This window comes from Lissotriton helveticus, chromosome 9, assembly GCF_964261635.1.
Source record: "Lissotriton helveticus chromosome 9, aLisHel1.1, whole genome shotgun sequence".
In the NCBI taxonomy this organism is placed as follows: Eukaryota; Metazoa; Chordata; class Amphibia; order Caudata; family Salamandridae; genus Lissotriton; species Lissotriton helveticus.
The window spans coordinates 235,873,314-235,898,625 of NC_136070.1; the positions used below are offsets into that span (position 1 = coordinate 235,873,314).

The 25,312-nt window shown below is 41.0% G+C and overlaps 1 protein-coding gene across 1 annotated transcript; it reads left to right on the plus strand.

The window, feature by feature from the left end:
• The first annotated feature begins 13,750 nt into the window (after window positions 1-13,750).
• LOC144781129 (uncharacterized) lies at window positions 13,751-23,978 on the plus strand. Its single transcript, XM_078659790.1, has 3 exons — window positions 13,751-13,818; window positions 16,970-16,986; window positions 23,150-23,978. Exons 1-3 carry the CDS (start codon window positions 13,809-13,811, stop codon window positions 23,759-23,761), a joined length of 639 nt encoding a protein of 212 aa, XP_078515916.1. The 5' UTR covers window positions 13,751-13,808; the 3' UTR covers window positions 23,762-23,978.
• Window positions 23,979-25,312: the final 1,334 nt, after the last annotated feature.

Here is a 25,312-nt window from a genome sequence, read left to right on the forward strand (position 1 = left end):
GTTTAATAGCCAAAGTATTGCAGTCAGAACATCCTATTATATCTGAGCTAATCTTGCAGTTGAGGGAGATGGTGGTCTTGTTATAACTGGTTCTCCTCATTGAGACACTGGATGCCACCTCCAGTGTATTTATTAAAATGCAAACTGAAAATAAGATGTATACTTTCTAACGCATGGTAATCCGAATATTGGCAATGAAATTGTTAAAAAAGTCAAATTCATACCATGAAATTCTCATTGTACAAGTTCATGACATTTAAGACAACAGCCAAAACATGTTTCGCAAAAGTGTGAAACCGCTTTCTCTGGGCTCTTTCCCTCAATTTGGAAAAGTTACTCTTTCCATCTATTTATCACATATTGTGTTCCAAATTAAAAATATCAATGTATCTTGTTAGGACGGTTTATTCTGTTTTATTTATTCGTGAAGTGTTTTTCTTGCCCAGCATTTAGTAGAATACCTCTTTCTTCCCAATGCATGCATGCACCAGATTTACCTCACTTGGTACTTACTGCCTGTGCATATTGTCTTCCAAATAGAAGCAGTCTCTACTGTATCATACCTGTAATATAGCATGAGTTCCTTCCGACCTGCAGCATGCCAGCTGTTTGGTGGTTTACCCCACTACTTACTAGTATGCATCGTGGCTTGCTGACTGTACAGTTGTACATGACCTTTGTGGCTACCCAAGGCCATCTCAGCCTACTGCCCTGTGTAAGTGCATTCTTGCCTGTCCTTGATGCGCCTCTTTCCTTTCCATATCTTAACACAGAGTCAATTAAGACTGTCTCTAGGCCAGACTTCAATAAGAAACACAGAAGTGCCTGTGGTGTTGGAAGCCTGTCCACGTTTCTACCGAGCCCATAGCTTTTTCTGATATCCTTGGAAACAGTCATTATCTTCACAAGGAGCACAACGGAGGACATGGTTTTTCCTAGACTGTAAAACAAGCAATCCCCTCTTGCCAACCAGACCTGTTCTATCATTGGTTGGTTTGATGGTCTGTGGTTAGTAGGGGTTTTGCATGGCCCCAGCTCGAAACCCTCACAGTGCGAACTGAATGAGCACAGCGCGGCCTTTCCACGTCTGATAATGAGCTCACTGATGGTGTGATGAACATGGACGATTTTCCTTGCTTGGCACAAATGTGTGCATAGGCCGTGCGATTACTCTCCGTAGTCCCCTCCAGGTTCTTTTGAGATTCAAAAGGCCGCGCACATGCGATACACATGTAAAGCACATGCCTTTCACAAAGTGTCCTACAAGTTGTCACACAAGTGAATTGTCACATAAGTGGCGTGCCCTTGAGGACAACCTATGCTTCACGTTCACGGTTAAGATAAATGGTTGGTGGGGTCTGTAACTATTTGCTGCTGATACAATGGAAGTGGGATATGCCCATTATTAACTTCTCAAAGTAAATGGACATACGGATCTGCTAAGTTTCACATAACATTCAGAATACTTGAAAATAACTTTAAAGAATATGCATCCGTACACTCTCTCCTGTGTTAAACATTCAAAATGATACTGGGACTTCATGGGGAGATGCTCTTCAAGGATGGTGAGCTGTAGAACTAGTCTTCAACAGTCCTCCCTTGTGAAGTGTTTTTTAGATATATTATTGTTCATACTGACTGCTGAAACAACGTTGGATAAGTCCTTGTTGGCCTAAGATTTCTCCTAATTAAATGCAGGTTTTATTCTGCTTTATTACATCAAAATCCATTTTTGTTGGCTCTAAGGGCTCAGTGCACTTTACCACCGCTAACCAGTGCTAAAGTGCTTGCGCTCTTTCCTTTAAACATGGTGAAATTGGCAAATTTGATTTACTTGTAAGTCCCTAAAAATGTGGTTCTACGTGTACCCTGGGACTGTAAATTAAATGCTGTTAGCGGGCCTGCAACACTTATTGTGCCACCTACTTAAGTAGCCTATTCAAACATGTGTCAGGCCAGGGCCTGTCATTGCAGTCTGCCTGTGCAGTTGTAAAACTGCCATTTTGACCCAGCAAAAGGAACCTTTTACCAGGCCTAAAAATATGCCCTTTTACTACATATGTCAGCAGGATGTCAACACTAGCGCAAGCCCTTTCCATAAGGCAGGGTGCAGTATGCAGAGTATTTAAATGGTTTGGCATATGCTTTTAAGTTTTATGTGTCCCGGTATAGTCGAGGCTGAATTAGGTAATCATTTACTATGCTTTAAAAGTGAATACAATATTGTATGTAATGTAAAATGTGTTGAAAAATGCTTTGTTTTGGCCTTTCTGTCTTCCAAATTTTCTTTGGGGGGGACAAGTTCAACTCACCAAACTCCCCCTTGTAGTGGTTGCTCACTGCGCTTGCTCGCTACACACCATGTGGGGGCTGGTCTCACTTTTACTTTGTTCTCTCTGATGCGCTACTTGTGTCTATTTTTGGTTTGCTCTGAAAGAATGTCTGTGGGTACATATGACTGAGTGGGTAACCTGGTGCTCTTTAAGGTCATCATCTACTATTTACTGTGCTTTGAAAGTTGATACAATTGAATATGTAATGAAAAATGTGCTGTAAAATTCACTCTTTTGGTCTGTCGTTATCCAAAATTTTCTAGGGGGGAGAAGCCCCCCAAACCCCCCTAATAGCTGTCAGGCTCGCTCGCTGCGCTCGCTCGCTACGCGCCGGCCGGGGGCTGGTCTGGGAAAATTTGCCAGGGCTGCTTTCAGTTCCCAGTCCGGCCCTGGCCCTAATCCTCTGTCTCGCGCGTCTGCCCTTGCTCCTAAAAGGCCTCTGGGTTGCGGATGGGTAGTCTCTAGGGTGCAGCACATGTCCTCTGCCCAGCCGCCGCGCCTGCACAGTGCTCCCCCCGCAGATTGCTGGCTCGATTTACGGTGGGTCTTTACACTGCACACACTGGATAGGGCTGATCCACAGCCTTGAGTGCCCTCCCTCCGCTTCAGACTGTGCTACGGGTGTCCGGTCGTAGTCATGGCCGTCAGCTCGGTACCCGACGCCGCTACTGCCCCCTCAGGTGTATTGGTAGCACCCCGGGATATTCCCGCATATCTGTAGCAGCAGAGTGAGTCCTTTGAAACATTCTGTAATTCATTGTGATAAACAATAGCCTAGTATGCGTCCTTATAGTTTGATTTAGATCAATAAGTCATGGAAGATGAGGAGGGCCAATATTCCTCTGTTACTCATTCCGTGGATTCAGGACAAAATGAAGGAACCTTATTCCTCTCCTGGCAGGAGCTATTCTACACAGCACAGCAACCCGGTTTCAAAATTATCATGTTCTTATTATTGTTCCACCAAATAGTGCGCGCATTATGAAGGACTCTCTCATTTTTAGCAGAGCCCTCACAACCTCTTTGACTTGTATCTAGATTCTCAAAACAAATAACCGGGACAGGTTTCATAGACATAGAAGTAGGACTGATAGAAGTACCCAAGGCTTTAAGTGGGATGGAAAAACAGGGGAGAGGCGTCTTTTAAGGGCCATGGCCGATGTGATTAAGGACGTGGCTTAAAACACATAAGGAAAAAAAATCTGTACTTAGCATAGCGTCCCACCCGAAAAATTTGCTGCTTCTGCCATTGTATCCAGATAAATAATATAACGATTAACATCACACCTAGAACAAGCCTGGACTGTTGGCTTTGTCAATGGTTGTTAGCTAAATAAGAGAAATAAGCAACAACTTTGGCTTTGCTGTACTTAACATTGAAAATGCCTCAGTTCTGGAATGAAGAGACTGTGAAAGAACTATAATGGGTCTCTTTGAAACTAGTGAAGGGTGGTACTGCTGCAGCAGTAAGCGTTTTTTTTCTCCTTGAAGGCAAAAATGGAGAGCCCTATAGAGACCCGTCTCAGGCTGAGAGAAGTAAAGCAGGCGCACCGAGACACTATTTAAAAACCAGAACACTTATCTGTTTAACTCAGGCAATACGTAAAAAACCGGGACATTTCTTTAATTTGGAGCAAAGTGTCGGGACACTGCTCCAAAAACCGGGACCGTCCGGGGAAACCGGGACGTCTGGTCACCATACCTGTATCATCTGTTTCTGGGAACATCCAGCTTCAGACGCTGTCTAGATTGCCCTCTTATTTTTTCATTGTTAAAAGGCAAAATTAGATCAATCGTTACTTGGCTCCTTTCGATTTGCTGGAGAGCCATATTTGTGAGCTCCTCCCTATTGTCTCTGGCTTTAATTGTTATATTCATACTTTGTTGCCCTGTGGAAGGTATTACCACTATCATGGTCTTTCACCAAAACAGGTGTCAGTGCATTGTGTACTAATTAGGAACAAAAAGAAACCTATTGTCCCCATTGGATTATGCAAACATTATGAAATGTTTCTTTCTTGGTTATGTGTACCTACTTATAATTTGTGACCGTGGATGATATAACACTACAATTCTGTATATATGATACTGCATGTATAAGTACCCCTGTTGGCTGCTTTTGAAGGTGAACATTTACCTCATGGTATATAATTTGGATACATCAAGCCGGCCAACATTAATAAACCCCAATCAGTGTGGGAGGCTTAGATCTCATATAGCGGCAGGGGAGATTATGGTTCCAACTGTCCTCGCTGGGAAACTGTCAAAATATGACGATCAACTGGCTAGTCCGACCGTTATAGATGACCCACTCTTGCGTCTTCATAACGTGCCTGAATCACATCGATCATATACATCAAAGGAAATCCAAGAAAAACAAGCTCCACTAACTGAAACCCTTAAACAAATAGATCTTACCTTTAGCTTCCTTTCTTGGAACGTGGCTGGTTTAGCTGACAAAGTGATTGACCAACACTGGCTAGATGTTGTCACCGGGCATAATGTCATCTGCTTTCAGGAAACGTGGTCCCTGGAAGCACACCACATTAGTGGTTACCAAATTTTCCATACCCCAGCTGTACAAAGCGCTCAAGGCCGCAATAAGGGGGGTCTGTGTATATTTGTATCCATTACCGGGGGCATTGAAGTTAACAAGTTCATGGCCACCGAGTATTATCAGATACTGAGGCTAAGATTGGGCCCGTCGCATAACGCAATTATACTAAATTTTTACAATAATATGCCACCTGATATGAGAGAGACCATACTTAATAAGCTTCTCTCAACCTTAATCTCCATATATGACCAACCGGTAGGTGATAATGTCATGTTTTGGGTAGGAGACTTCAACTGCATGATCTGTCCACATGTCTCGAGGGGTTTGTGCGGCCTATCGGATTACGGGGAAGACTGCCCTACCCATTTTAATCACACAAAACTTGGTACTACTTTTAATAACATACTTTTTTATTTTAATCTGTCTTTCATAAATGAGACTTGTAGACCGAGTATACCTTTTCAACCTACCTTCAATGGGAGGGGGTGTAACACCATAATTGATTTTACATTAATCTCCGCATCCCATGCCGGGCTAGTGGCTACTTGGGAAATGGGCCAGGCCCCCCATTCTGATCACTACCCCATAGTCTTTAGTATTAAAGTAAAAAAATTGGCATGTAAGGCCGTGGTTAATACACTGACACTCCAGAGATAAGATTAGCCTCAACAAATGGCTATACAATTAAATGGGAAAAAGTGGACCCTCTGGCTTTTTAGAAAAATGAGTTGCTTCCAACAATGAAGACCTGATTGAATGATCTGTCTAACACAAGAAGAGGCACCAGAAAGAGTAATGAATTTATTTTCAAAGATACTAGCCACAGCAAAATCTCTTCTAACAAGAAAATATTGGAAGGGGGCCTCACACCCCACAGGTGGTTTGATAGTAAGTGCACTAAAGCACTAACATTCCTTAAAAAGGCGTTGCAGACAACCCCCAAAAATCCTGATTTAATTCGTAAAGCCAGAAAATCTTATAAAAACACAATAAAAACGAGAAAAGCCACTCTAAAGAATAAGGTATGGGCAGCCTTGAAAGAAGCATCGACTAAAAGAGACAACACGGCCTTCTGGAAGGTGGTAAACAACCCCTTTCTGCAAACTAAAGAGGCTGATGTCATTGATATGGCAATTACAGGTGATCTATGGGTAGCACATTTTAAATACCTGTATGGCAGATTGACTTCCCTCGACAACGCCACTGTTTCCATCAATGAGGATAACAACCCCTTGGAAGGTAAAGACCTTACCCCCTTCCCATTAGCCATAACCTTTAGTTGTCAGGAAGTTATTAAAGGCATAAAAAACAGTTTGTCGGGCAAGGCACCGGGCCCGGATGGTGTGCCAATAGATACCTATAAGGCTGAGATAGACCTACGGGCCCCAATGATAACTAATGTTTTAAATAAAGTGAAACAACAAGGCTTCATACCCACCTGGTCTGACGCAATAGTTATACCCATCTACAAAAAGGGAAACAGGAATGATCCGACCTGCTATTGGACAATCTCACTGTTGGATGCATTGGCAAAGGTGGCAGGTCGAATCATCTTAAATAGGATACAAACTTGGGGGGAGGAAAAACAAATTATTTCCAATTTGCAGTACGGTTTTAGTCCAGGAAAGGGGACAACGGAACAATGCTTAAACTTGGCCCTTCTTATTTCAAAATACACTCAGGCAAAGAGCGGAAACCTTTTTATTTCTTTTATAGATTTAAGTTCTGCTTTTGACTGTGTAGATCACGAGTTCCTATGGTTAACACTTAGCGACATGGGGATTGACAGTCAAATTTTATTATATATTAAGGAACTTTACAGAGATGCCGGTGCAAGGATCAGGTATGGCCCCAGGGGGGAGTGTTCAGATAAATTCCCTATAGAAAGGGGTGTCAGGCAGGGCTACATTTTGGCACCCCTGTTATTCACTTTATATATCAACTCAATTGGACATTACCTTAGGGATTTCCAGCACGACTACCCTACTATTAAAGGGACTCCTATCCCACTTCTACTATACGCCGACGACGCGGCATTAATGTCACGGACTAGACTTGGGTTACAGAGGACTGTAGACAAATTTAATACCTATATGAAGCTCCGTGGCTTAAGAATGAATATATCTAAAACTTTTACAATGGTCTGTGGGAATGGCAGACAAAGGGCCCCCTGCCCAATTTTCCTAGAAGATAAGAGAATTGAAATTACAGACACATTCTCATACTTAGGGGTGAATTTCGGTAGGCAGAGCTCTTGGCATACAGCAGTTAACGCCAGGAAACTAGCATTCCTGCGCTCCATAGGCACTTTGAGAAACTTCTCTACCAAACTGGGGGGAAAGCCAGCTAAAGATTTAATTTACATTTACAAAGCTAAGTGCGTCTCAACTGCCACCTATGGTGCCGGCCTATGGGGCACCAAACACGCACAGGTGATACAAAGCTGCGAAAAACAGTTCCTTGCCTACATACTGGGGGTACCCAAAACTACATCCTCGTACATGTTGCATATAGAAGCAGGCCTTTCCCACATAATAGATTCCATAAGGATTTCTCCGATACTTCTCTGGCATAAGGTCTGGGTTACCCCAGAAACTTCACTAAATAGGGATCTAATAACTGACTGCCTTCTGCTAGACAGGGCTCCCAAAATCAAATGGCTACATTATGTGAGAAACATGTTCAAGGAGATAGGCCACTCGGAATTTTTTGTAAAGCCAAGCACCATGGAGAAGGTATCAAAAAGTTTGCTCAAAAAGATGGCCCTGGAGCACCTTGTGTTGTGTAGGTGGAATGTAGAAAAAGAAAAACATACCACCATTAGGTATCAGCAAATTACCTCTTTTGAAAATATTAGTAACACTAGTGAGCAGCCCCTATGCCCGTATGTTGCTTACTCGCTTCAGGTTAGGTATTTTCTTTCGATTGGTCACATTTCCCCACTCTAACAACTGGTCCATGTCAAATCTTGTATGCCCTTGCGACGATAACTCGTATCAATCAAATATCCATTGTGTGCTATTTTGTAAATTTTATCAGGCACCACGCAGGGCGTACCTATTACCTATTCTTAGGACATGGGGGATCCGAACCTGTAAGCTAGCCTTCCTCAAACTCCAACGGATGGAAGAAGACAATGTTATCCATGCACTGAACCGTTTTTTAAAACTTGTAGTAAAGTTTCGCAACACAATGAGTTGATTACAAACTATCTGATGACAAATACAGAACTTTTTATTGGTAAAATTAATTTCCCTGACCTGGAATTGTTTTATTATATGTATAATTTCTGTAATAACTGTTTTTAACATGTGTGCTTTTATGATTTTGAATCTCTAAATCGAATAAAGCCGTTTTTGATTTGATTTGATTTACCCCTGTTGGCTGCTTTTGAAGGTGAGCATTTTTCAAAAAACAGTACGTTGTCAGAACTGGTCTTACCAAGTTTGTTTTTCTTCTAACTCACATAGCACTATCCAACAAGAGCGGGTACTATGTTATTGTGTGAAGGCACGGGAGCTGTCCATTGCCTAGTCCTGGGGTGCCCCTTCACCGAGGGTAGGAATTTTTTTTGCTGCATCAAAGATATGTTCAAAGGTTACTTCTGATGATTTTTTGGCAAAGAATTTGCTGTCAAATTCACGAATACCAATACTGTATACATTTTATTATATTTTATGGTCTTTTTAGGAAGCTGGGTTGCTGTTGCAGTAACCCCTCACTTTTTGACAGAATTCTGATGCACTTTGACTTGATGTGTTCTGGGTCCCTGCCAATCAGGTTCCCAGGGCCTGTGTACGTTCCCAAAACTGTTTTTTGTAACCCCAATTGGCACCTCTCTGGCCACATGTAAGCTCCTTGTAAAAGGTAACATGGATACCAAGGGCACTGTGACCAAGGAAAGCCTTCAAGGACTGTATCACATATTGTGACACCCTTAGAAGCCCTCTACCTTAACACACACACACTGCCATTGCAGGCTGCATGGTTGGGTGCAGAGAAAAGTGAATATATGTGTGCATGCCTGAAACCCACTGCCTATGGTATAGGTAAATCAAAAAGTGGTATGCGGTTCTTACGGATGGGGGATGAGAGAGGGGGAGGGAAAGGGGGGGTGGAGGAGAAGGGATAAGGGTCCTGCTAGGAGGAGGATCAAAGGGGGACATCTCCAATAAGGAGCAAGGACCCTCAAAAACCCCGAGAGGTATCATGCTTCATCATAGGGCAGCTTCTCGTTGGGCTGGCGTTGCAATGCCCCAACGGGCCCCGCAGGGGGACTCTTTGCCAGAGGTCTTTAGAATTGAAAGCCAGGAGACCCTATGTGTGGAGGTGGATGGGCGACAAGTGTTGAGTAGAGTGGGTGCAGTGAGTGTATTTAAAATAGCTATGAGTGTTCCAGGGAACCTTTATTAACTGGACACTTTGCTATGGTTAAAAGACTAGACTACAGGAGTCTTGGCTGGCAGGAGGAATTCGACCTGCTGCAGCTCAGTGTGTGTAGTGACGAGTGTGGGTGGTTAAAAGGTCGACATGTTTCATGCTTAATAACTCCTTGTGGATGTGCAGTGCCGGCATTTCTTTAGGACCAGGTGAGAAAATCTTATCTACTCTTAAATTTAGGTGACGGTCAAAGGGGAATTCTAAATTATATACCGTCCCTATTGAATGGATTCAAGGTGATCCAGAAGGGGGGAAAGCATAGAATGCAGGGTGGTTCGTCCTTCTAGCAAACTTCTGGGTAGGTGGACTGAGACTTCAGCCACGGTATCCAAGGTCATCCACAGCAATGGCGGAATTGAGTAATCTCCTGATGGGTACACTCCTGTGTGGGACCTACCTATGACTGGGCTCCTGGGAAGCTGGTATAGGTAAGTCACCCCTCTAGCTGGCATGAGCCCCATACTGCTACAGTGTCTACAGTCCATTCTTAGACATTGTAAGTGCAGTAAAGCCATAAAGAGTATATGTACCATTACAAACCATTGTAGTATCATTACAAACTCCACAGCACCATAATGGTTTTACTGAACTCTGGGAATGGTGGTATCAAACCTCTCAGCACATGAAACCCACACTGATGCCAGTGCAGGATTTAATGAAAAATGCACTCAGAGGGCATCTTAGAAAACACTAGTGTCCTGGCTGAGTGGCTGCTCACCAGCTGCCACCATCAGACAGGTTTCTAGACCCCTGGGTCAAGAGCCTACTGCTCTCGGGGTCCTGAAACAAAGCACATCCTGGGACAAGGTGCCAAGCCTCCTCCCCCTGGATGGGTAGGGTCCACAAAGGGGGGAGCTTCAAAGCCTTGCTGCCTTTATGAGCTACCCCAGCCATGTGCTGCTCCCAGCAGCTGGCCCCCGCTGGTTCTGACCCCCACTTTGGGTGGGAGAATTGGGAGGAAAACCAAATTAGGAGAAGAGGTGTGCCACCTTTGCCAACCCCACCTCTCAGGTGGGGGAGGCGAGGTAGACACAACTCTCAGTCCCCGACATCTAGAAGATGGGGGGACCCAGCCAAACCAAGTGAGGCTCATGTTGCCCTCCCTCTGGAAGGGTGACATAATAGGGGATGTACTCACCCTAAGGGAGGGACCCATTGGTTGTAACCTGTACTTACCTGAAACACCCCAAATTTTGTATTTAGAGGCACTCCAAAGCCTCCTCAGACCAGAGCCGACAAAAAGAAGAAGGACCAAACAGCCCCGCTGAGAAAAGAGGATGGCATCAACTGACTTGGCCCCAGCCCTACTGGCCTGTCCCAACCACAGACTTCTCCAGTAGAACCTCAGTGTGTCCTGCACCCAGCAACCCTCAAGAACTCAGAGGACCTGCCCTGCCTTTGCAACCAAAAGACTTTGGCTCCCGTGAGAACGGGACTTGTTCAAAAGAACCGACCCAGACTCCGGCCAACTCCGCGAGTCCACACCATTCAGCACCCATCGCTCTGAACCCGAGCTCTAGTGACACAATACCTTAAGGCGGTCCCCTCTACGATCCTAACTTTGGATCTGGTGACCCCTGAACAGCCACAAGCTTCTAACCTGAGACTATAGCTATTATCTGGGAGATCCCCATCAACGGCGACTGAAGGTGACACCCTGACCGTCTCTCTGACCGAAGCAGTCCAAGAAGTTTGATTGCGATCGCTCGACTGACTCCATATGTGACCGTTTGCAGTCACAACTTCAACTCCCAAAGACCCCTTTCCACTATTCAGTCGTTGACCACCTTCCAAGAATCCCTGACCAAACCTGCAGGTTGGACAAAGACCGACGATCTCCACTAAAAAACCCTGGGATCCCCAACGGCCAGTTTCTGTACCTGGCCACCTCTGTGCCGCTGGTGGTGTAGTTCTTGAGCTGGTCTTTGGGCCCTTCAGTGTGGACCATGACCCCAGAACAATTTTGTTCAACCTACCACGTGGCCTACTCCCCTGCAGTCCCCAAACCAAAGACCTTGCTTAGCCCATTGGCTAACGCTGAGTCTGTACAATAAATGTTTAGCACTACCCTCTGAAAAAGCCTTACTGCTTGCCAACACTACCACAAATAGAGAGTACGGTGTTATCTAGTTTTACCTCTTCCTACCTTTGGGGATCCACTGGACTCTGTGCACACTATAGCTGACTTTGGTATAGTATGCAGAGCCAACTTCCTACAGTCTTTAGTCATTTTTAATTGGATTCTGTAGATGACTATTTTTGGAAAGGTGGAAAGATGAGTTAATTAGATGGGACATTCTGCCCTCGTTGTAAAGGCACCATACTTTTTGCAAAAAAGACCACTGAAAAGCTAGTATTAATTTGCTGATTTATTAATATTGTAAAGTGCATTGATAATTCGCACATCTTTCATGAAAGGAGCATTAACACAGATACATAGCGTCACGAGGTTGAAAGTCTGTAGCTGGTAATGCCTGTTTTTGGTTTATTGCATGGGCGGCAGTGAGCTCCTCCACTTGAGATGTACTCTCTATGCATGGCCCAGGTCCAGATTCAGAAAAACATAATTATTATAATTAAAAATAATTGCAAGAATTATTCGTTTGACTAATATGAATAAATATGTATATCAAGCTCATACTGATGTGATGTGCCACCACCTGACTGCATTAAGTTACTCTGTGATTCAAACTGGTCCTCGCCTAACACGCCTTTGATAGGGCGAGGTCTCGTCCAATGGGCGGACTGTGCCAAGCCAGCACTGTATATAAATACCACTCATTCTGCACTGCTCTCAGATTCTCGACTGACCATCCATTCGGGTAAGAAATGAGCTTGGGGAGGTGGTTTGTGTGGGTGCATGTCTGAACATGCTGCGCGTTTCAATGTCTTGATGCAATTGTTCTTGATACTTGTACAGGTGTGTCTATTACTTAAGCGTTTAAGAAGTGCACATTAGCATGTTTCCAATACACCGGTGCAAACAATTTTTAAGTTATTTTCTGTAATCTAGAGCTTTGTCTGAAACTAAAACAAAATGCGTATCGCTAGGGAAACTAGTCAACACTATTTGTTCATGAAAATAAGTTTCGTAGAGACAGAAGTAAAAAGACAAATGCCACTGTGGGCAAACACGCTTTTAGGTTAATCCTTAGAGGCTCTCTTTACTTTTCAATTGGTTTTCTTGCATTTTTTTATTATGTTGATTTGAAAAAAGATGCACTCAGATTGCGCCCTCAGTGTTTTATTATAAAAATATTGTGATTTTTTTTAATGGAATATTTCACCTCATTAATAGACCCTGGGATGCTCAGTCCCAAGCCCCCTCTCTCTTCTCGGGGGAGCGTCTTGTTGTTTCTTGTCCTCTATCAATCTAAGGGCTTGTCATCTCATCTGACATGATCCACTGCAGCCCTATGCCAAACCCCGAAGCACTGGTCCCCATAATTTCGGCGATTGTCTTTCCTTGTTCTCCATCTCATTGGCTAACTTCTCCATACTCAGGATAGCTCTGTCCTCTGGCCCCATGCGGGGGGCTGATGGTTTCTGAGTGGCCCCTCGGGGCCCCTCCATGTATTTTGCTGCCCCACCCTTCAAGTTTCTTTATGCCCTTGGACAGGTCTGTTGTAAGGAGCCTAGTAAGAGTAGTTTGGCGCTTGTACTGAGATAAAGGAAGACAAGGTGTGAGATACAGTGACTGCTCATGTTCACACAATCCTATTAAGATGCCTTTCTGGAATGCGAATTCTGGTTTCCTGGTTTTTGAGCTGAGAATTAAACCACTAAACTGAATTTCCTCTCCACGTTTGTGAATGATTGCACTGTTCCTTTTTTCCAAAATTACCACTGAAAAAGTATGATTAATTAGCTGACTTAATAATACTGTGGAGTGCACGGAGGATTCTCGCATCATTTTTCAATAAAGGAGCACTGACACAGAGGAAGGAGGGTCACGACCTTGAAAGTCTGCAGCTGGTTATGCCTTCCTCTGGTTTAAGGCATGGACAGCAGGGAGCTCCTGCACTAGGATCTGCTCTCTGTGCATAGTCCAACCCCAGATCCAGAAAAATGAACATCATTTTTGTGATTTAAAAATAATCACAAGGTTTCTCCGTTGAACTAATTTAAACATTTCTCTCTAGCACTTGACCTACATCTTTAGTAGAAAAGCGAAACACTCCTTTGTCTTCCTTTCTGCTGCAAAGATAATCAAATGCGATGTAGTTGATTTCATTTGAATCTTATCAAAAGTGCTCTTCTTTGCTGCTGTGTCAGTGTGTGCTTCACGTCTCCTGTCAGTTATCATGGAGCCAACACACCTTATGCTGCATGTAGGTTTATGTTCTTAGTCATAACAGATTGTCTTAGTTCGAATATCAAGTTTCCTGTTCCTTTGTTTATTTTCTCTGATGGACTTTTGTTTCCTTCACAGACCTTTGTTTCTTCTTTGAGGACCTCAGACCACAACCTCCGAAGCCATGGACCACTGTAAGTGATTCTTGCTCTTAATTTCTTCCTGTCATGACAATCTTAACTACTATGTTCTTTGATGTTATTAATAGTTTATTATGCATTTAAATAGACCATATCAGTAAAAAACCAGTGACACACCATATTAAACCAATGCAAAGTAGATACATTTAGAATATAACAGCGTTTAAAATAATTACAGTGTAATTTAAAAAGGATTATATTATCAGAATCCAGCAATATTCTAACTATGTTTATTTCATCTACAATACAATCATAGAAAAAAAGGGTACTAGTGTAGGCTTAGGTGGAGGTGTGCTTACGCAGTATCAACTTGAATGCTCATTTACACTGGCGAGCCTTCAGCCTATGTGCACTTCAGTGCAGTAGGCTGATTTGCTGCTGTTCTCATGAGTTCACTAGGCTTTAATGTTACTCTTACACAGTTGCGTGTTTACAGTCAGATCATATTGGCGGAACAATTAGAGACGTGGGCCGTGCAGATCAAAGTATAAGTGATAATTGATCTTCAAGCCACACTGTGTAAAAGGGCAATACGTGTTCAATCCAACAGCACAGCATGTCACCTGCTTAAGCAATATGACCTACAGGAAAGGATCATCATTTTGTCATAAATATCTTTGCCTTAGACAATTAAAAAATCAAGTTGCAAATGTGTAAGCTGGATAACCAGGGTGCAAAGGTACATTCTGACCGGGAAACATCCATAACAACGCGGGCATAACCCCGCACTGCTATTACAACGCTGCTATTACAACGCAAGTTGTTACAACGACTTGCGCTGGAGGGCGCTGTTGGATAGGGAATAGTTTAATTTTCTATCCAACACCTTCCCTACTGTCAACGTGGGCTGGAGTTGGAATAGAAAATTAAACTAGTCCACTATCCAGCGCCCCCCACGCAAGTCGTTGTAACGACTTGCGTTGTAAAAACTGCGTTGTAATGGCATGCGGGGTAAAAGCCTGCGTTGTAATGCCGTACAACCATTCTGACCAATGGCCTATCACATTGTATCTGTGAACGCAGTACAGTGTGCATTATGTGATTCTGGCATCATGCACTATGATGTAATTTTCTTAGTATCACCGGCAATTATCTCTAGTCCCCCAATCCAATCATTTTTTCCATTTGGATACTACATATGCCAGTGTCAAAATTGGTGGTATAATCACAAATCGACTGGAGAGTGGATTAGCCAACTAGCAAGGCTCTTTCTAGCCTGTAGGATTAGTGCTGGTGCACCATGATTTATCATCATGCTCCCATGACATTTTTTCTGATTCAATGACAAAGCATCCGCCTCCGAGATCCATTCCATAAATGCCTATGGAGTATCCTCCCTGAGGACTCATTAAAACTAAGATACAGTAATTGCAGATACCTCTCTAATAAACTCCTCATCCCTGTATAATGTCTGATGGTAGCACCCTACCTGAAGGGACTAGAGGCAGCACAGGGAGGGCAGCTCCTTTGTGATGTCACAACACTCTCAGCATCAAGCAGACAGGGGAATATTGTTCCAATCCAGTGCCATCTTTATCAGCTTCCCATACACAAAGGCATCTCGAAAAGATTTTATTTAGAAAAAGCTTTACAATATGTTTAACATCCATAGAGAAGGGTCAGGTGGAAGGAGATGTTTGCTTTGTTGCCCACAAATAAGCTCCGACTTAATAAAATAGACAGTAGCAAGTCAGCTTCTCAAAAATGTGTTAATTTTATGTAATGAAATATCCTTCTGGCACATATAATGAAATAGAATACTTATAATTTCCCATCAGTGCATATTGTAGCTCTGGCTCAAAGATTTGTTTATTTATTTAAGGGTGTGTATATAGCGCAACCACAGCTAACAACTATGAAAAGCTGTAAATCAGCAGTGCACAGCACCTGTGTCAGAATTACATCAACACATGACACATTACATAAAAATTAAATTAACATAAATACTCTTGCATAAATACTCTTGCTGACATAGTCCGTGGCTAACCCACAAATATGACATTATTCCGCCTTTATGTTAAAAGTCATTGGTCTAAACAAATATTTCTCCCAGACTCGCGGCATCCATTAGCAATGATGAACAATTTAACATGTTGTATGATTCGATGCTCATTTTTTAAAAATGTTGTACAGCTTTAATTCATCTATTGAAATACTTCAAACTCTGACCCCGCCCCCACCACGCCCCCAGCTGCTCACATCTTCTACTGAGTGTTCTGTTAAAGAACAGGAACAGATGAAATCTCTATTCTAAAAGACACATTTTAGAGGTTTCATTGTGTGGTGTGAAGAGGTTCCATACTATTCACCTTCTTTTTTGTGCCTGATCCTCGTCCACCCTTTCTCACCTACTCCCTCGTAGCTCGTGGAGTCTTGATTTATTTCTAAATAATTTAAGTATAAACAAAATATATCCAAAACGTTCTAACAAGGGAAAACATGTAAATTACCTGATAGCACAAACTAGTTCACTAGAAAGTCACATTTATTCATAGAAAAGTACAGTATTGTAGAGAACATCCTAATGTAATTCAAAAAGGCCTGATTGCTGTTGTTTTGCATGTGGAGATATCACTGAGTATGTTCTGTTTTTTTCTGAAAATGTTTCTGCAATAGTGGATGTCTAGGGGAAGAGGTGCACGTGTGTCCCTAGAGGAATGTCAGGCGTGGTGGCCATGCAAATGAGGCCAAAATTTATAGAGTCACAGCTTTGTGGACATTCACAAACATTTGCAATAGCTATACCCCACTATCCATATGTCTATATGTATAACGAAGTGTGCAAACTTACAGAGAATCCACAAACCCCATGTTTCAAGGTGGTTTTGTCAAAGAATGTATTCATATGGAAAATATTTTACAGTTGTAAAAAAAACTATTTGATAAACTTTATGCATCTTCTTTTTGTGCGTGTGTTGCTGAATCTCGACCCCAAAATATATTTCCGTTCTTTGATAGAACATATTTCCTTTCTTTGATAAAAAAGGAAATAGATAAATAGAAACAGTTTATCATCAAACCAGTAGTTGTACTACTATCCAATAGCAGAAGATAAACAGCATTAAGTATACATGTTGCAAAAATGTGATTGTTCTTCATCAATTCAAATATTAATACAATTCGACATTGTCTTTTTAATTTACAGCACAAAAGCAGAAGCAGGTAAGACATGTTTCAGTATACTTTCTAAGATGGTGCACATTTGGTGGCAGAAGTTAATTATATAAAAATTCCAACTGCAGACTTACACCTAAGTGTGGACTTGAATCTCTCCACATCCTGAAATCAGAGAGTGGAGACATCTAAAACTTAATTTTCAAGTGCACAGCCTACTAATACCTTTCTATGTATAGTTTGAGCTCTCTGCCACTGGGCGGAGATAACCCTGAGACAAAGGAAGGCGAAAATTATTATTAATTAAAAAAGATTATTAAAATCTTTTAATGCAAACTACAAATGTAAAATTGTTGAGTTGAAAATTATTTTTAACTAAATAAAACAATATGTTACAACACATTAGCTCATCCAGATACATTTTTGACAAATAATTTAAATATATTAATATATAACAGTTTTATACATATTTTTTCTACAAAATAATACCGTCTATCTTACCCAACTGTTTTATTTAATATTTGAGAAATTGAATTAAAAATTATGTTTAATTAATGTAATTACAACAATTAATATGTTTAAAAATTAAATTGAACTATTTTTACAAAAATAAGATAATTGTAACATAAAATATTTAAATTATCCATTTTGTATATTTTCTACACTAAACTTTTTTTTAATTTAAAAGTTGAAATCATTTAATTAGTTTAACATTATTTCCTTTTGGATGTTTGATACTGCCAAGGCTGTCAGAAGCAAATCAATCAAATCTTTCTACATAATTTGTGTGTTAGGTTTTGAAATATAAATGGCTACTCATTTTTATTCAATGTGCCGCTTGCCAATTTATTTGTTCATATCAAGCAAAAGCCCATACAACGAATATAGCATTCATATATTCAGTTTAGCATGACTGTAAACTAACACAAACACAAGTGAAGCATCCTCTCGTTTACAATTGGTAATTTGTTAATTTTGTTGTCTCTGTGGCCCTGACACAAAATATCTACCTTAAGCATTATTAGAGATTGGTGACACTTGGAATGGGGTAGCAGGAGTATAAAGCAGTTGACATTCAAGTATCCAGTCCTCTTGAAAACTCTCACAGATCTATTCATGATGTCATGTAAAGCCAAATTGAATTGCGTTGCTGAGATTATGAATTAATGCATTAAAATGCATTGTGTAGAAAACATTGATATTTATTTTATAATAATAAAAACACTGAGTTAAGATTCAAGATGATCTTACCAACAATACAAGATATAAATAAATAAATAATGACCAGCAATCCAGCCAATTAAAATTTAAAGATACAAATAACTAGTAATCACTCGACTTAGTGAGCACACAATTCCACCTATAGGTCATTCTATCACATCATGCCTTTAGTTGTAGACAAAACAAGTAAAGTCCAAGAATTTGGACAATTTCCCAATAAATTGATTGTCTTTAGACAGTATGCGGTGGTTATATGTATAGTTCTAGTAAAGTGCTGGACACAAGCAGATGATGTGCTCAATTGAGCATCAACTTTGAACACTGCCAGTACCATGTACCCTCTAACTGCCATATCGATATACATAATAAACAGAATCTTAGATATTTTCTTTTGCAGGCTGGCTTCATTGATGACAAAAATAGCCTGTTTAGAATTCAAATAAGTAGTGATATAATAATCTACATTTATGTATGATTGTAAAATGTCAAGGTCCTCCTGCCTTCCATTATGCTTGAGGGTCTTCAATTAAGGCCTTGCACTCTGGCTGACAAATATTTGCAAGGTCTGTTACTGAAGGAAGTTTATTGTCTGAATGACCTTGTCCACAGCCACGCTGCTTAATCTGGTTTTAGAACTGATAGGATGTCTGAGTTTCAATACCATCTGTTGTTTTATAGAGGTATCCTCAGTGTCAAAAACATTTACAGATGCAATGCAGAATAGCTCATGCATGATTTTGGTCTTCCCCAAGTTCAGTGTTAAATGATCATCTACGTTGTAATTGTGTTGATGTAATAGCTGAGATTTGAACCCTGAAGGAGTAAAAGAAAAGCTGGAAATATCATCTAAATTTGCCAAATAGGTGATAGGGATATGTACAGGTGAAATACCATCTATATTATCAAGATATTGGTTTATAAATGACATGTTTAAAGAAAAAAGTCGGGGCTGCTAAAATGCATTATGCTTTTACCCATTGTAGGTTGTTGTTTTAGGAGAGAGTGACTTCCCGCAGAGCTTCACTTTGAGCCAGATTCCCTCGTGTAGGGATATCAAAAAGTGTAATAATGAGTGATCAATTCCTGATTGCACAAATGTATCCCCATAATGTCCTGCTGTTAACACTAATGTATAATCCATGTATCATACATACAATGTGACATTTATTTTTAATGTCCTATTCGTGAATTGAGTAAGTGCAGCAATATTGTCCATTTAAGAGCAGCCAGGTCTGGACTCGGTATTGATTGAGAGCGTGTAAGTTCTGATTTTCAACTCAAGTGTACAGATTTTTAATTAGAAATGTACTAAAAAAACTCCACATTGAAGAGGGCAATGAGATGATATTTTTAGGGATCATCAGATCTCCCTACTTTTATAGTGAATTTATTAACGCCCCCATGTGAGGCATTTGGCTGTTTCCAGAATATTTAAGAATACATTCAGGAGCAATGTACTTCAAAGAACCGGAACTAATTTTAAGACCAAATGGAATATCATAAGGGACTGCCACTGTAGAAGTTCAAGCATTTTTAATCAATCAGATGTTTTTTTTTAACGTTTCTAGTCCACAGTTTTTATACTTAGGAAAGTCAGATGTGTTACTTGCATAAAAGTTGGTAATATATGTTTTTGACTTCTCATTTGGTATATAGTATTAAGTATTACATTTTTGGAATTAGACCAGACAGAGAACCTACCTTTGACTGTTAAGGCAATAAAGAAAGATCCAGAGTTTATGTTAAACACATGCAATTTTTAATTAGGAGCCAGAACACTCTAATGAGCTAATGAGATCCTAAAAATATTTTACTACATTACTCAGCTGAGGTATCTGTCCAACTCCGCCCTCTTCCCAGTAAAATTATTTTATTGGAGCCCACTGTAATGGGAGGAAAATAGTTTTATAGAGCACCCACAAATGTACCTGCCTGTGACCAAAAGTGAAAATGGTCAAATTGTTGGGTGCACAAGTAGGCTCACCTCTGGAATAATGTGGTGCGTTTGTTGGCTTTCACCTTCCATCCTCTTTGGCCTAATACAAATTTAGTTTAACAAATTATCCTGAAAATCTGATTATTCTGTCTGACAGGTTTAGTTTTCACTACCAACCACGCCACATCAAAAAGGGTTCAATAGGCTGGATGTAGACAGACGGGAGAGTCCTTTGGGACCTGACAAAAAACCCTATTACAAACGTGAACAGCATTGTAGGGCAGGAAAATACTGACCACTTACATGAGATGAAGGAGTTTACTTCATTCATTGTTTACCCCACCTGCATCCTCTATGGTGCATGAGTGGGGAACAAGATAGAATAAAGCAAAGCAAAGGCCCTTCACTTAGGACAATTTAAAATCATAGTGACCCTTCTTGCCCACTAAAAAGCTGCTAACAATAGTACCTCTGAGTGAGCCTGTTGAGTAAAACCATTGCTGGTAAAGAAGTGCCTCTATGATGAAGCAATCAGAAACTGACATTTTGATTAAAAGGCCCACTCAGTATTGTTAACATATTCCCTACATCACAGCCTTTGCAGCTAAATGACCAGTATACAGGGCAGTGAAAAATACACCACCCTTTGCGTATTTTGAGAGGGATTTATTGTCAGCAATAGGCATTTGATTTCCCAATAAGCATATTTCTAACAAAACCCCACATCAGCCCATACAGCACAGCCCCCAACTGCCAATCCTCCATGTCCATCAGCCTTTATTGCTCATCCCAATCAACCATCAGCCAATAGTGCTGCTACTCCAACAGCCAGTATTGATCACTCTCCATCAGCCAGTTTTGCTCAGCCATTATCAATCAATATTGCTTAGCCATCATAGCCAATATTTGTCTTCCCTCAATAGCCAGTGCATTGTAGCCATAAGATGGCATTGCATCTCAGCCAGTGATGTCCATACTCAAATATCTAGTATTGCCACCTTCCATCAGCTAGTATTGTCAGTTCCCAACAGCTGTCATTGCTCATCCAGTCAGTGCTAGTCTTGCTCATCACCATCAGGCAGTGTTACCAATACTACATCTGCTAGTATTGACCATCCCTCCATCAGTATTGCTCACCTACCATGCATCAGTATTCTCAGGTCTCCAGCCAGCATTGTTCCCTCCCATCCACCTGTATTGTTCATTTACTAACTGCACCTTTTGGCAATGCTTAAGCCAGTACTACATATCCCTCATCAGCCAGTATTACTTATCTGAAATCCATGAGTAATGCCAATACTTTACCCAGTATTGTTCATCCCACATCAGCCAGTATTGCTCACCCACCATTCACCAGTATTGCGAATACTCCAGCATTGTGAATACTCCAGCCAGTAGTGCTGATTTCCTTTAGCCTGTATTGCTTATTCCCCAATCACCAGTATTGTTCTTCACAATTCCGCCAATATTGCTCACCCCACATCAATAATGTCTATAAAACTAAAATGACCTTACAAAACAATAGTGCAGTTCCTGCAAAACTCATCATTGCTGATATAAGCAAATTGGAGCCCAGTGAGTAAATCTTTCACTAAGAATTAGATGTGGAAATACAGAGTGGAAAAGCCCTCAAAGATTGTGACCATTCACAAATGTACGTTGTTGTGGCTATTCACAAACATTTCATCAGCCCACTCACACCCTATACAAAGGTCAATGATTTAAAAGGAAAGTAGTTATTCCATTCCAGGATGGGACTAGGAAGAGGGGTATACTTCTCAAAATGGCGGGTGTGCTTCCGAAGGGGCTTCTCACAAGCAAGAAACATTTTCCCAATGGACAAAAAACAGAATTCAAAGTGCAGATGCTTTCATTCAAGACATTGCATGTGTGCAACTGTAAACTGTGTATATGAATTGATGCAGAATTGCTTTCTCATGTTCATAAACAAGAAATCACAAAATTCTTCTACCAGTACTTCTAAAAACATCGGCCTATCAGAGTGCTACATATCTATTCGAAAAACCTTAGTGAATTCCCCAAAAATCACAAATTTACTTGTATGTTAACGAGTAAACGATCCTCAACATACTAGACAACCTATTTTGTTTATTTTAATGCCTCTCACGCTTTGCACCTTTAGTAGTTTATAATATTCTTCCAATAGAGATACATAAACTGAAACTCTATCATACTTTGTTTCCAGATAAACTAGAATTAAAAGATAGCAGAGAGAAGCGGCAACCAGTTACAGCACCTTTGTCTCATTTAATAAGTATTGTTAGAGCAAATGGCGAAATGTGACCTCTCTACTGCGACCTTGTGAACAAAACAGGAGCAGAGTTGTGGACACAACATTTATACATCATCTGCTGAGATCTCTGTTGGTACACTTGATTTCTGATGCCATTGACAATATCATCAATTATGTCATCAATGGCAAACTTTGGTGTTATAAAACTTGGAAAAGAGTTGCATTACTAAAAACGGTGTAGCCTGTTTATGGAAATATGAAATTTAAAAAAGCATGGAAACAAAAAAGCACAACTTTTCATGCAATTTTAGTGTTATAAAACGCTGTTTGTAGATGTGTAAAAATGGTATTATCTCACCTGCTGTAACCCTTCCCGAATCCAGGACCAGTGCTAAATTAAGATAAATGGAGGCTGCTGCTTTACTGTGCCACCACAAGATGCCACATGAGGACAGCAGGCTTCACAGATAGTCTTTTTGCTACAGGAAAGGGAGCCCTAAATGAAGAAATATAACTCTGACTAAGGATCTGAGAATCCTTGCCCTGGAACTGCTGAAATTTACTGAAATTGCGGTGGTTCAAATTAGACAGATATCCTTGTTCTTCATAGGTTCAGTATCGTGCATGTAATTGCTTCACTGATCACCTGATAAGTGTATTGGTTGTGTGTATTGTGCTTGTGTAATGTAGATTCTTCTGCTTGTTAAATAACTGTGCTTAACATGAAACAGATTTTGATAAATTTTAATGAACCAAAAACTGACCATCTCTCCATCTTGTTCTCTTTCTTTTCTCACTAGGGAAAGGAAAGTGAAGGAACATGCGGAGTTCAAAAAGACCAATACGGACAAAAGCAAGACCAAAAGCAAGACCAAGCACAAGACAAACCACAGGACAAAGGCTATGGCCAGCAGCAAGGACAAGGAATCAGTCCTGGAAAGGGAAAAGACCAAGAAGCAGGCCAAGGCTATGGCCAGGACTACGGGAAACAAGGAGCTCAAGGGACATGCTTCGGAGTAGCACAGGGAAAAGGTGAAGCACAGGACCAGGAAAAAGGCCAGGGATATGGTCAGGGAAAAGACCAGCCAAAAGACCAGAGCTATGGTTATGGAAAAGATTTTGTAAAAGACCAGGGCAAGGACCAAGGAAAAGACCTAGGAAAAGGTCAGGGAAAAGACCAGGGATATGGCCAGGAATATGGTCAGGGAAAAGCTGAAGAAAAACAAGTAGGAGGCAGCAAAGCACAAGACCCGTGGCAAAGCTTTGGTGAAAAACAAGGAAAGGGGCAAGCAGAGGACAAGCAAAAGGGTCAAGAATATGGAAAACAACTACAGGGTCATGAAGAGAGCCAAGGACAGGGATATGATGGAAAGTGCCAGGGTAAAGACAAAGGACAAAAGCAGGGCAAGTAACTCAGGCAGTTTGTATTAAGGAAACACGACGTGGAATACTGCAAATAAAAGCCTTCGTCTACTAAGACATGTTCTACAGCATCTGCATTCAACAAACCTCTTCAAATAAAGAGCATTAAAACTACGCAATCAAGCTCTATCTAGATATTCGGATTTGACATGTTTAAAATGGATACCATTGCAGTGAAAACTTTAAAATAAATGTATGAATCAATTATTACTTGCTCAGTGCATTCCATTCAAACAAATACATTTTTATTGATTTGTAAAACCACTCGTTCTACAATTATGTAGAACACTAAAGAAACAAAATGCATTGTCAGCTCGTGGAACATATTGCACACTATTGAGAGGTATTATTTTTCAGGATGGACTTAACTCACTTTCAATAGTAGAGAGAACTAAGACTCACCAAAATCACACCCACACTGATGATTTTGATCCACACAGTGGTTGAGTTTAATCAATTAGGAAATCAATGATTTGAACTTGAGAGAAATGCAGGTATACAGCTTCCTCCCTCCCATCACTGGATTTAGGTATAAGCTTAAATGCATAGATCATGTTGGGCTTCTTTCTGTGTCTTTAGGTAACCCCCTTAATTTCTACATACATCTTTCTCTTGTGTGATGTAATATATTCAGGAGGAAGCTGGTGATAAGATGGGACGAATGTAGCAGGATACACATAGCGGATGTAAGGAACGAGATGCAGAAATGCCAAGAAAAGATCAAAAAGTTGAATAGCAAGAAAAGCAGAGAGAATGAGAGAGAAAATGATGGAAGACATCCATCTGCCTAGTGTATTTCTCACTATGTTTCTTTGTTTAGCACAATTATATCATTGGCATCGAGTGCGGACAGAGGCCTGCTAAACAACTCCCAAACAGGCTTTGTTTGCTATGTCTGAGTGCCTTGTTCTTGAAATACAGCCCCTGCTGTTGTAACATTGGTTTGACTGTTTCGCAGAGCCTCATGCTTCCACTGAAAATTAGTAAGACATCAATAGCTTATTGGACATGTTCCCTTTGGGTCCATTAGATATTGTGGAGCATAATACTTGTTCCTACACTTCATAAAATATGTCATGCATCTTAAAATGCCTTCTTGATCCCTGACACTTGTATTGCCCTGCTCCTTTTTCAGAACTATAAAAATAAATGAATTATAATCTCATATTGAATGAATGAATGAATGAATGTGGGTTTTGTAGAGCGCGTAGTAACCCGTAAGCATCCCAGCGCTATATTGGCCTGAAAAGATCAAATCTGAAATAAGTCATTCATTTATTGACCTTGTTTTGGCACTTCAGACGGAAGGTTTTCCCATCAGTTCAGGTCTCTTAGCAACCATGTCCACACTGTATATAAACCTGGAATTTGATGAGGAATACTCACAATGCCTTGGAGGAAGGGATGACAAGGATTACTGTCCTTAACCCCTTCCATGCTTGTGGCGGAACCACTCCGTCACGAGCCACGGGTGGCGTGTGCTCATGACGGAGTGGTTTCGTCATGCCGCGGCTGCTCCGCCCACGCGGCACTGATTCCCC